The sequence below is a fragment of the Molossus molossus genome, unplaced genomic scaffold (genome assembly GCF_014108415.1).
Source record: "Molossus molossus isolate mMolMol1 unplaced genomic scaffold, mMolMol1.p scaffold_m16_p_18, whole genome shotgun sequence".
In the NCBI taxonomy this organism is placed as follows: Eukaryota; Metazoa; Chordata; class Mammalia; order Chiroptera; family Molossidae; genus Molossus; species Molossus molossus.
In genome coordinates this window covers 12,094,120-12,105,328 of record NW_023425353.1, presented here as the reverse complement: position 1 = coordinate 12,105,328, position 11,209 = coordinate 12,094,120, and the positions used below count along the sequence as shown (strand labels likewise).

General features: G+C 42.7%; 1 protein-coding gene across 1 annotated transcript in view; it reads left to right on the top strand.

Annotated features, from left to right (window-relative positions):
- Window positions 1-3,254: 3,254 nt before the first annotated feature.
- Window positions 3,255-11,209, top strand: part of PTPRG (protein tyrosine phosphatase receptor type G) — a 524,592-nt gene continuing 516,637 nt past the window's right edge. The window contains exon 1 of the mRNA XM_036267442.1: window positions 3,255-3,396. Coding sequence (XP_036123335.1) covers window positions 3,255-3,396 — 142 coding nt within the window. The remainder of the gene's footprint in view (window positions 3,397-11,209) is intronic.

The window sequence follows — 11,209 nt, the reverse complement described above, 5'->3', positions numbered from 1 at the left end:
AGGCTGACGCTCTAACCGCTGAGCCAAACTGGCCAGGGCTGGCTTGGTTCTTCTTGAGCTCCTCAGCTGATGCCTTGTTGGACTCTCCACCTTCCCCTTGAGGCTTCCAGCTTATGCCGTCACACCACAGGAAAACCTCTGATTGGTGGACGTCCCCATTTCTTAATGTATCGTTGGAGCCAGTGCCATGGTCTGACAGGCTTGAGCCAAACTAATGCCCCTGCCCTCAGCAGGTAGGGAGACAGGCAGTAGAGCAAGGCTCTCCAAGTGGGGTAAGACTCTGGCCACGGGAGGGAGCCCATGACGGTTACAAAAGGTGGGATTGCAACAAATTGCCACTATGTTATCAGGCAGTTAAAAGTTCTCTATGCTGCCAGACCCTGGTGTGGCTTAGTGGTTGAGCAGCGACGCCCCCCGCAAGAGGTTGGGGTTCTATTCCCCTAGTGGGGGGCATGCAGGAGGTGGCCAGTTGATGTTCTCTCCCTTCCTCGCTCTCCACAATAAAAATAAATAAATAAAAGCTCTCTATGCCCTCTGCTGAGGTAGGTTTCTAAATAACTATCCAATGGGGTTGGTATTTTTAGATCTATTTTGCAAAAACTGAGGCTCAGTCACATACCCTCATGGAAGCCACATGGATTAGGCCCAAGGTCAAGACTCTCTTACTCATTGTCCTGATACAAAGAAGCAGGATTATTTGGGATAATTAGAGCGAACTAGCTCTAAGGTCCATAGTAAATAGATACGTTTAAAAAGTTTTCCATATACAAGGAAAATAAGTAAGTCTAACAATTATTCATTTGGTGTGCTTTAGTGTATGGAAAAAAAATAAATGAGGAGGCTAGGAGATGGGAGGTCTTATTTTTGATCCCTAGAAATTTAGAATGGTCACTTCTTGGGGCTTTGTTGTTTTTTTTTTATCCTCACCTGAGGACATTTTTTTGCATGTGTCTTCAGATACAGCAGGAGGGATAGAGAGGGGAAGAGAGAGAGAGAAACATCAATGTGAGAGAGACACTTCGACTGGTTGCCACCCACACGACCCCAACCAGGGTGGGGACAAACCGTAACCATGGTACGTGCCCCTAGCAGGAACCAAATCCGGGACTCTTTAATGGCTGAGCCAAACTGGCCAGGGCTTCCTGGGGCTTTGTATGACTCATCTGCAGAAGCTGGGATGGAGTGGATGGTAGGTACTCAAACCTTCATCGTAGTGTAAAAATGGGTAGTGTTGTTGTCTGTAAGGACCAATGAACAGGCATTAATGACACCAGGTTTACTTTTTAGATGTGTCTTAGGATTTTAAAAGATTCTCATTTCCCTTGGAAGGGTTCGTATCAGTGGAGTATCTTTGTTCTTTGTTCAAGCATTACTTCTCTTAAAGCCAGTCTTTGAAATTGATGCGTAAGCATCAAATATTTTATGTGTTTCCCAGTTTTCTTCGTGACTGTCTCAGTGTCTACAAAGCTAATGCCATCATGGTGAGATTGTTATTATTACTCTCATTTGGGGCAGAAAATGTATTGTGTTTTCCTGGTGCCATCTTAATCTTTAATTGACTATATAGTTCACCTGCCCACTTTCTTTGCTTTTTAAAAACACTTTGATTTTATTTGGGTGCATTTAAATGTTAACATAGACAGCTGGGATGTATTGTTTGAAGTGTAATTCCATTTCGTTTTGGATTCTGGGCACCTGTGATATTTGTCTTTTCATACATCAGTGCACTGAGGTGTGGGCTCACAACAAAAGGAATTTGCATAGGGGAGGGGAGGGGAGGGGAGAGGAGGGGAGGGCTTTGAACAATATAGCTGGCAGATTGAAGCCCTCCACAATATGATAGAGAAGATTGGATTCAGTTTGAGTTTTCAAAAAATACATCATTAAGCAATGTTTCTTTCTTTTTAAAAAGTCTTCACCTGAGGATATGTTAATTGATTTATTTTTAGAGAGTAGAAAGGAGAGAGATACATTGATGTGAGAGACATCAATTGGTTCTGGGGGGAGGGGCTCGCTGACCCCCCCATACCCATCCTGACCTGGGATTGAACCTGCAATTTTTTTTTTAATCCTCACCCGAGGGTATTTTGTTCAGATAAAGTGGGAGAGAGGGAGAGAGAGAGAGAGAAACATCAATGTGAAAGGGACACATCGAGTGGCTGCTACCCACACACCCCAACCAGGGTCAGTGACAAACTGCAACCGAGATATGTGCCCTTAGCGGGAACCGAACCTGGGTCTCTCCGGACCTCAGGCTGAGGCTCCAACTGCTGAGCCAAACCGGTCAGGGCAAACCTGCAGCCTTTTGGTGTACAGGACGATGCTCCAACCAACTGAGCCTCCTGGCCAGGGCAGTGTTTCTTTTCTGTTGTCCTTGGAGGGTTTTGAATTTTATGTCCTCCGGTACAAAAGGCGACTATTTGGGGTCCAAAGGATGTGGAAGTCTGATACTCAGCATTGGGAATCTCCTAGGCCTCAGAGTGGGTGGCAGAAGCCCAGGCTTTGATGTAGGTGTGCTTAAGTTTGGGTCCCTAACCTGCTGCATACTTACCTCTGTGACCTGGACTCTGAGCCTAATTCCTCTATCTGTAAAAAGATGGAATGACCCTTGTTCTCCGAAGATCAAATAAGGCTGCTAAGGCCCTTGGCACCTGGGATGTAGGCTTATGATGTAGTTGGAACCAAAACCGTGAGTTCCAAGTCTACTAGTTGTATGACCCTGGGAGAGTTCAAGTTAACTTCTCTATGCTCCAGTTTGCTTGTCTATGGACTGGTCCCACTACCGGGACCATTGTTATCTACTGCCTGGTAGTCTGTTGCAGATTAAATAAGCTAATGTATATAAAGTGCCTAGTACATTGTGCTTCTTGGCACAAGGTAAAAGCTCACTGTAATCTGTGATTAATATTAATAGTAACCACGGTGATTTCTCTAGAGCAGTGGTTCTCAACCTTCCTAATGCCGCGACCCTTTAATACGTTTCCTCATGTCGTGGTGACCCCCCAACCATAAAATTATTTTCATTGCTACTTCATAACTATAATTTTGCTATTATGTCTTAGGCGACCCCTGTTAAAGGGTCGTTTGATCCCCAAAGGGGTCACAACCCACAGGTATTGATAACTGCTGCTCTAGAGTGTCCAGTGGTTGTTTCTCTGTAAAGCCAAGAGGTTTTCTCAGTTATTTCAAGGTCTGTGCTTCCAGGAAGCCACTTAGCAATGTGCACTTGACACCTTCCTGTGTCCAGTGGGGTGATGACTTGGTCTCACTGTGGCTCTCCCTGTCTTCCAGCAGTGACAGAAGGCTACGTGGGGTCCCTTCAGGACGACAGACACAGCAGCTCTGCACAGATCCGCAGGCGCAAGGCCTCAGGGGACCCGTACTGGGCCTACTCCGGTAAGTTGACCTGTTCTGACCATGGTCGCACAGGTCGGTAACATCCCATCACACCCCCGGAAGGCACACATGAATGCTTTCGTGCCCGACTTCTGTTCGTCCAAACCTTTTGTATTTCCCTAAAAGTTAAAATAGTCAAGCCTGTTTTTCCTTGATGTTATTAAATTGCCTTAATTTATCTCTCCCACCTGCTTTCTCAACCTGTTTTTCCCCTGAATTTATTTTCTGAACTTTATTTGTTAATGAGTTATTGTACCAAACTTGTAATTTTCCAAAAGATGCAGCCTTTTCTCTTCTGTGTTTCCAGCGGCTGTGATTTCAGACAGCAGGAAATACAAGGCTAATCTTGAGCTGCTGAAGGTTTGCTAAATACTACAGGGCATTGCTCATCAACATGACCTGTTATGCTTTACCTAAGAAATGCAGCCTTACTTTCCTATCAGACCGTAACTGAATGTACTTCAGCCCTCTGCTGTATGGCCTTCTGTAGTTCTTGTCATTTTTATTTTCACTGTTGGCCTTGGAGCCAGTGAAGACAGAGCACACTACAGGGTGCACAAAAGTAGGTTTACAGTTGTGAGTATGCAAAACACAGTTTATTCTTGTATTACTATTTATTAATTATTGTATTTTCTTTACAAATAACTGTAAGCCTACTTTTGCCACACCTTGCATTATAACTGTGTTGAATATTGCATTGGAAATAATTTTATTGCATTATTAGGGGGTGAAATGAAGACCTACCAGAATACACAGACCTTTCTAAATTAGGCGTCTAACAACTAATGAAAATATGATAGATGATTTGTTTCCAAAACAGATTTTAATGCTCCATACATGGAAAATGTAGCCTGTTAAGGAGGAATGCTTGAAGAAGATAGACCGCTTTGGAAATTATTTTGGCACCGAATAATTCAAATCTTTGTGTGAAAGGACTTGGAGGCCTGGGGTATTCATTTTAATGATAAACCTATGCATTATGCAATGTTGTTGCAGAACTGAATGATATTATTTTCATAATGATACTCAGGTTTTAAATCCTGAATTTCTACCTGCAAATCCTCTTAAATTTATGTCAGTGTAAAATTTATAGGCCTGATCTTTAATTACACCTTATCTATTGGCTTTTTGCATCCCTTTGTCTCTTGATAAATCTCCTGCCCCTACAGGGAGAATAGTCTATCTGTTTTGTTTTGCAAAGAACAGATAGTGATTCTGAAGTCTTCCATCACACCCAGTTTCTTGCGATTAGAATGATCTAATTAGAGCCTTTTTGTCAACATTTTTGATAAATGAAGGAAATTGGGAGATGAAATTCAAAATTACACACACACACACACACACACACACAGCTTCTTGCCAAGAAACCCAAAGAAAATTTATCTTTTTGTACTCCGTGGCTCCAATTCGGTTAAGAAGAGGCAAAAGTGGCTGCCGTTTACAGTTCCCCGATGTAGAATGCTAACGGTGCTAGTCGCAAATTGGAAGTTTACGTCCCATCGGCATCTCCGGTCGAAAGTGGCAGTGAAGGGAAGGGATGCAAGGCATACGCTCTTCTCGTTACTGAGTTAGGAGTGGGCAGAGTGGTGTGGCCTTTGGGATGGTGTAATTGTTGACATCGTTAACTCTGGTGGACTTAATGAGTCTCCGTTTTGTATTTCTGGAATGCCTTGGTCTGGATTTGGGAATGTCTTATGTTGATGGAGAGTCTGCCAGTTCAACTTCAGGTTGCATGCTTCTCTGGAAAGGGTCAGGCAGTAAGTATCTCAGGCTTTGCAGGCTATATGGGCTCTGGCTAACAACTGCACTCTGCGGCGGCGGTGCAAAAGCAGCCATAAATAGCACTGGACAAACTGGCTGTGTTCCCATGAAATGTTATTTAAGAACACTGAAAGTTGAATTTTTTATAATTTTCATGTGCCAGGAACTATTGTACTCCTTTTTAATATTTTTTCCTCAACCATTTAAAAATATAGAAGCCATTCTTGTTTTGTAGGCCATACTCAAAATAGCTGGTCAGTTGCATAGGGCCCACAGGCTAGTTTGTCAGCCCTGTTCTAAGTGATTTTTTTTCTGGAATTGGGATAGGACAGTCATATGAAGATGCCCAGAAAGATACGAACTGCTTTGGAAGAACCAGTGAGGTCACTTGCCTTGTAGGTGTAATTCAGAAAATAAAAGGAGGAGAAGAGAATGAGAAAGGTATCAATTGATGGTGCACAGTCCTCTTGTTGTAAAGAGTTCATCCTGAAAAGTACCCCATGGTGGCCCCTCAGTGGGTCCTGCACACCTGTGGGGAGGGAAATAAAATTCCCTCCTATTCTTAGAAAGTTCTTCTGGCTGGACTAATAATAAAAATGACTTAAGGCCAATTAACGGGAGAAAAATCAAGTTTTAATACATGCACAGGGGAACTCACATAAGCATAAAAATTTTAAAGACAGTAAGACAAAATGCAATATATATGTCGATCGGGACTAAGGAAGTAGGGAGAGTTAGGGGTCTAGGACTGCAAAGGGAAGTAAGGAGAAGAAAATAATGTTTAGTAAACAAATGCTCGCTGGGCCATCCTGAAACAGTGGAACATAAGGAGCACTTTGCTCGAATGGGCCTTGCCAGGCTGCTCCCTGGCTATCAGGCTGGTTCATGTTAAACTACAGTTTTCCGTGATGACCGCCCTCTTCATGGGGCAGGCCTTCTGCATACATTCTTCTAGACAGTTAGGGAAAGTCACAGGTTTTTCCTGAGTTCTTTTGTTGCTTAAAAAGAACCAGCTTAAAATAAGAACTATCCCAACAGACATATTTTGGGGTAGCAAAGTCTGCTTCCCCTCACACCGAAGTGGTGGAATATTGGTTCTCGTGTCCAGAAGACTTGGGGTCCCATAGACACATTCCTTAGCACTTGGCAAACAGACAAAGAAAGGGCAGGAAGGAGTAAGAGTTGTTGCCTACTACTTTTGGCACATCAGACCTGGGGCTTTATTTTACTTATTTATTTAAAAAATTTTGGGCGGGGGGGTGTAATTTCTTGATTTGAGAGACAGAGATAGAGAGAGACATCAATTTGTGTTCCACCCACTCATGCATTCATTAGTTGATTCCTGTACCCGAAACCCTGGTGCGTAGGGATGATGCTCTAACCAACTGAGCTACCTGGCCAGGGCCGGACCAGGGACCGGGGCCTTGACACTGCGGCAAAGCACGTGTTGTGCCATCAGCTGCAGGTATACACCTCTGGTGGAAATGTTGCTGGGAGGGTGGGGCTGGGAAAGGAAGGCTCACTGTTTGTAGAGGGAAATGCTTTCAGTTTAGCAAGAGCAAAGCAGGGCACTTGTGAAAGATCGCTTTAATGGTACAGATTTTAATCTCATGCCTCTAATTCACAGATTTGTCTTTGTTCCTCCTAAATTAATGCCATTGGTGCTTTGGTGGTATGGTGTGTGAGAAGGTGAATTTTGAATTCATGTTGTTAGACTGTGGTTCAAATCTTTTATTTCTTTTTTAAAATATGTTTTCATTGATTTTTTAGAGAGAGGAACGGAGAGAGAGAGAGATAGAAACATTGATGTGAGGTAGAAACATTGATCGGTTGCCTTGCACAGGCCTACTGGGGATCGAGCCCACAACCCGGCCACATGCCCTGAGTGGGAATCAAACCGGGACCTCTCAGTCCACAGGATGATGCTCAATCCACTGAGCCACACTGGCCGGGCCAAATCTTTTATGTCTTAATATCCTTATGATGTTCAAGGACATTCAATTGCTTGGAACCTCAGTTTTCCCATCTTTGAAATAGGAATAATTAATAGCACTTTACTCATAGAGCTGTTATGGTGATGAAATGAGATGATATGTGTGAAAATTGAACAAATCCCTGGCAAAGAGTACCTAATATTATTTCTTCCTCTTTTTGACACTGTTATTATTGTTGTTATTGGAGCTCTCAGTGGGTAGCTGTGATTGACAGTGGGCAGACATTAGGTAATACTGAGAGCTAAGTAAGCTAAATTCTATCATTCGTATTTCACCAGAATTTCCCATTTGGGATTTGGGACTGAGGGTTACGTAAACTATCCTCAAGTTCAGGGGTCGGTTGGCAAAGTACAAACCACCGCCTATTTTCGAGAGTCAAGTTTATTGGAACGCAGCCATGCCTATTCCTTTGTGTATTGTCTTTGGCTGGTTTCATGGTTCACATAGACCTTTGACCAAAAAGTCTAGAATATTAATATCTGGCCCTTTACAGAAAAGGCTTGCCAGGTTCTGCTCACACTGATACAGCCTGGGTTTTGGAGCAGATGTTAGCCTGACTCAAACCAGGAGTGTTCAGAGATTTGAAACATGTCTCCCCACCTCCCCTCGGGCCTTGCATTTCCCGTGAGCTGGCATATCCTTGGCAAGTGTTCAGGCCTTCATGGTGGTTCTGGTAGCCCTGCTTCTGGAAAGGACTTGGGAGAAACAAAGATGAGCAAGTGGGATGGGGAGGGGATGGATCAGGGAGATGTGTGGGTGTTGGCCGTTCTGTTGCCTCTCCCCCATATTACTTTCCTGTGGGTGGGGTTTGGTGGATGATGCTGGTCTGGTCATTCCAGTGGCATCCATCCCAGTCATTGGAGGAGGAGAGTTGCCTAAATATTAGAGCTATGGAGAGCTTGTTTTTAGGATATTATCATAATAGTAATTTATTAATATTAATGTAGCTTTTCACTGTAGAACTCGCCAGGGTGCGTCGTTCTGGGGAACACATATATCCTGTTTGTACTGAAGGGCCAAACACTTGACCCCTGTGGGCTCATCAAGCAGGGCCATTGTGAGCACCTGCAGCTCCAGCACAGCGGACTGGAGATGTGTGTTCTGGTGCCACTGAGGTATCTGCACATTGGTTATCTTGCTGGTTCTTAATTTTTCTACTGCAGAAAGATGGGTCTTGCCTGCCCAGTGTGGCTCAGAGGTTGAGCGTTGACCCATGCACTAAGAGGTTGCTGGTTCGCTTCCTGGTCAGGGCACATGCCCAGGTTGTGGGCTTGATCCCCAGTAGGGAGCATGCGGGAGGCAGCCAATCGATGTTCTCTTCATCCATCTTTTTATTTCTCTCTCCTTCTCCCTTCCTCTCTTTCTAAAAATCAATAAAGAAAAAAAAATGGGTCTTTGGGAAAATATTATGCATCAAGAGATGTGGTGCAGAACATAAATGTAAGATATTATTGTTATTAACTGATAATAATAGCAATGTAATTTCCAGATTGCTTTAATCTTTGGATTTATTTTCCTTATACCAAAATAGGATAAAACATGCAAAGACTTTTTATGTATTTCATGCAGAATTAAACTAAAAAAAAAAACAATGGGCAGCAATTCAAATAAGAGTATCTTATTGGAAATATTAAACCAATTTCTTTTCTGTTACTTTTACTCAACTAAGATACAGATATTTTTCTGTGTTACTTGAGGTGATGACAGCTCATGAATTTTGGAGTTTGCCCAGAACTTCTGTAATTGTTACACAAAAACTAACACATGTTAGGTGGGTCATCGCTGCCGGAAAGGGAAATGAGAAACAAATCTGGAGCAAGTTCAAATGGAAATTTGAGACATTTTCATAAAGCTCTCTGTTCTATCTCCTCCTCCTCAAAGACTTGGAGAAAAACAGGCTGTAGTTTTTCCTTCCAACCCCATTTTTTGTTTTTGTTTGGTTAATCCTCACCCTAAGATATTTTTCTATTGATTTTTAGAGTGGAAAGGAGAGAGGGAAGGAGAGAGAGAGATAGAGAGAGAGAGACATGTGAGAGAGACACGTTGATTTGTTGCCTCCAGCATTACCCTGACTGGGACCAGGGATTGAACCTGCAACCCAGGTACATTGCCTTGACTGGGAATTGAACCTGCGACTCTTCAGTCCAAGGGCTGATGCTCTAACCTCTGAGCCAAACTGGCCAGGGCTCCCACCCCTTTTGTTTGTTCATTTGTTTTTTTTTCTATTTTTATTTTATTTTAAAAATTTTTTATTTATTAATTTGTTTTTGTTACAGATGTTTCTCATTTTTCCCTCATTGACACCCTCCTTCCCTTCTCCCCCGCCCCATCCCCAGCTTTGTTGTCTATGTTCATTGGTCATACATACATGCATGTAAGTTCTGTGGTTTATCTCTTCTCCCACAAACTCCCCCTCCTCTGAGGCTTGTCAGTCTGTACACCACCTCTATGTGTCTGGGTTAATAGTTTGTTTAGTTCTTTATATTGCACAAATAAGTGAGATCATGTGATATTTGTCTTTCTCTGCTTGGCTTGTCTCGCTTAGCATAATACTTTCCAGGTCCCTCCATGTCATCTCAAAGGATAAGAGATCTTTCTTTCTTATAGCTGCATAGTATTCCATTATGTATATGTACCACAGCTTTTTTTTTTTTTCCTTCCTTGGTACATGCCCCTAGCGGGAACCGAACCCAGGACTCTCTGGTCCGCAGGCCGACGCTCCAACCTCTGAGCCAAACCGGCCAGGACTGTACCACAGCTTTTTAATCCACTCATCTACTGATGGACACTTGGGTTGTTTCCAGATCTTAGCTATTGTAAATAGTGCTGCTATGAACATAGAGATGTATATATTCTTTCTGATTGATGTTTCAGGTTTCTTAGTGTATATTCCTAGAAGTGGGATCACTGGGTCAAATGGCAGTTCAACTTTTAGCTTTTTGAGGTAACACCATAGTGTTATCCACAGTGGCTGTACCAGTCTGCATTCCCACCAGGAGTGTACTAGAGTACCCTTTTCTCCACACCTTCGCCAACACTTGTTGTTTGATGATTTTTTGATGGCGGCTATTCTGACAGGTGTGAGTTGATACCTCATTGTTGTTTTAATTTGCATCTCTCTGATGATTTGTGATGTTGAGCATTTCTTCATATGTCTCTTGGCCCCACCCCCTTTTTTTAGGTATCCTGTTTGGTTTTCTGCATATTCTATTTCACATTCCTTCTGTGTAGACAGATTCTATAAATCAAAACAAGGGGAACATTTCTTATGGTTAGAGGAATCCAAAAGTGAGACTTGTAATGACTAAAATGTCTTGTGAGAAGTACATGTTGTTGCGCTGGATGAAGGTCAAGTAGGATTATTCTAGGAGGCATTTGTGCTGTGGCCAGGAAATTGTGGGAGGAGATATATGCAAGGTCCTTTCTAATTGTCCTGGGTTTTGATGACTTGCCCAGCTGTAAAATGGAGATAAAACGACATACCTTGAAGGGTGGCTTTGAGGAGTAGAGGTAATATATGTGTCACCTGGTGTAATTCTTGGCCTGTGCTCCGGAGTGGAATAGGTATTACTCAGTTGGCTTTTAACTATATGCCACCACGCTACACGATTCATATAAGCATCTGGCTTTATAACAACATCTGCGGTGTGTGTGGGGGTAGATGTATGTCTCATTTCCCCAGCTAAATGTGGAATCCCTGAGGACGAGAATTAGTATAGCCTATAATTTTTTGTTTTTCCTACTGTGTGCCAGAGTATTTCATTTTGTGTATATTTGGTGCCTAGTTTTCAAGAGGATGAGTGGATGGATGGATGGATAAATGGACTCATGCCAGAGTCTGTTCTTAGGAAGTCACTAAGGGGATCCTGCCATGAAATTCAGATAAATTAGTGGGTGATTTACAAAAGGTTTCACCGTTGGGTCCTTTTAAGTAATGAGCTCCCATGGTGAACTTAAGATATAATTAAATTCCTAAAATAACATTTTTCTGCCTATTTTTAATAATGTTTATACAGGGTAAAGCAAAATATGCATGCCTAGAGAAGTCTGCTTTTGTC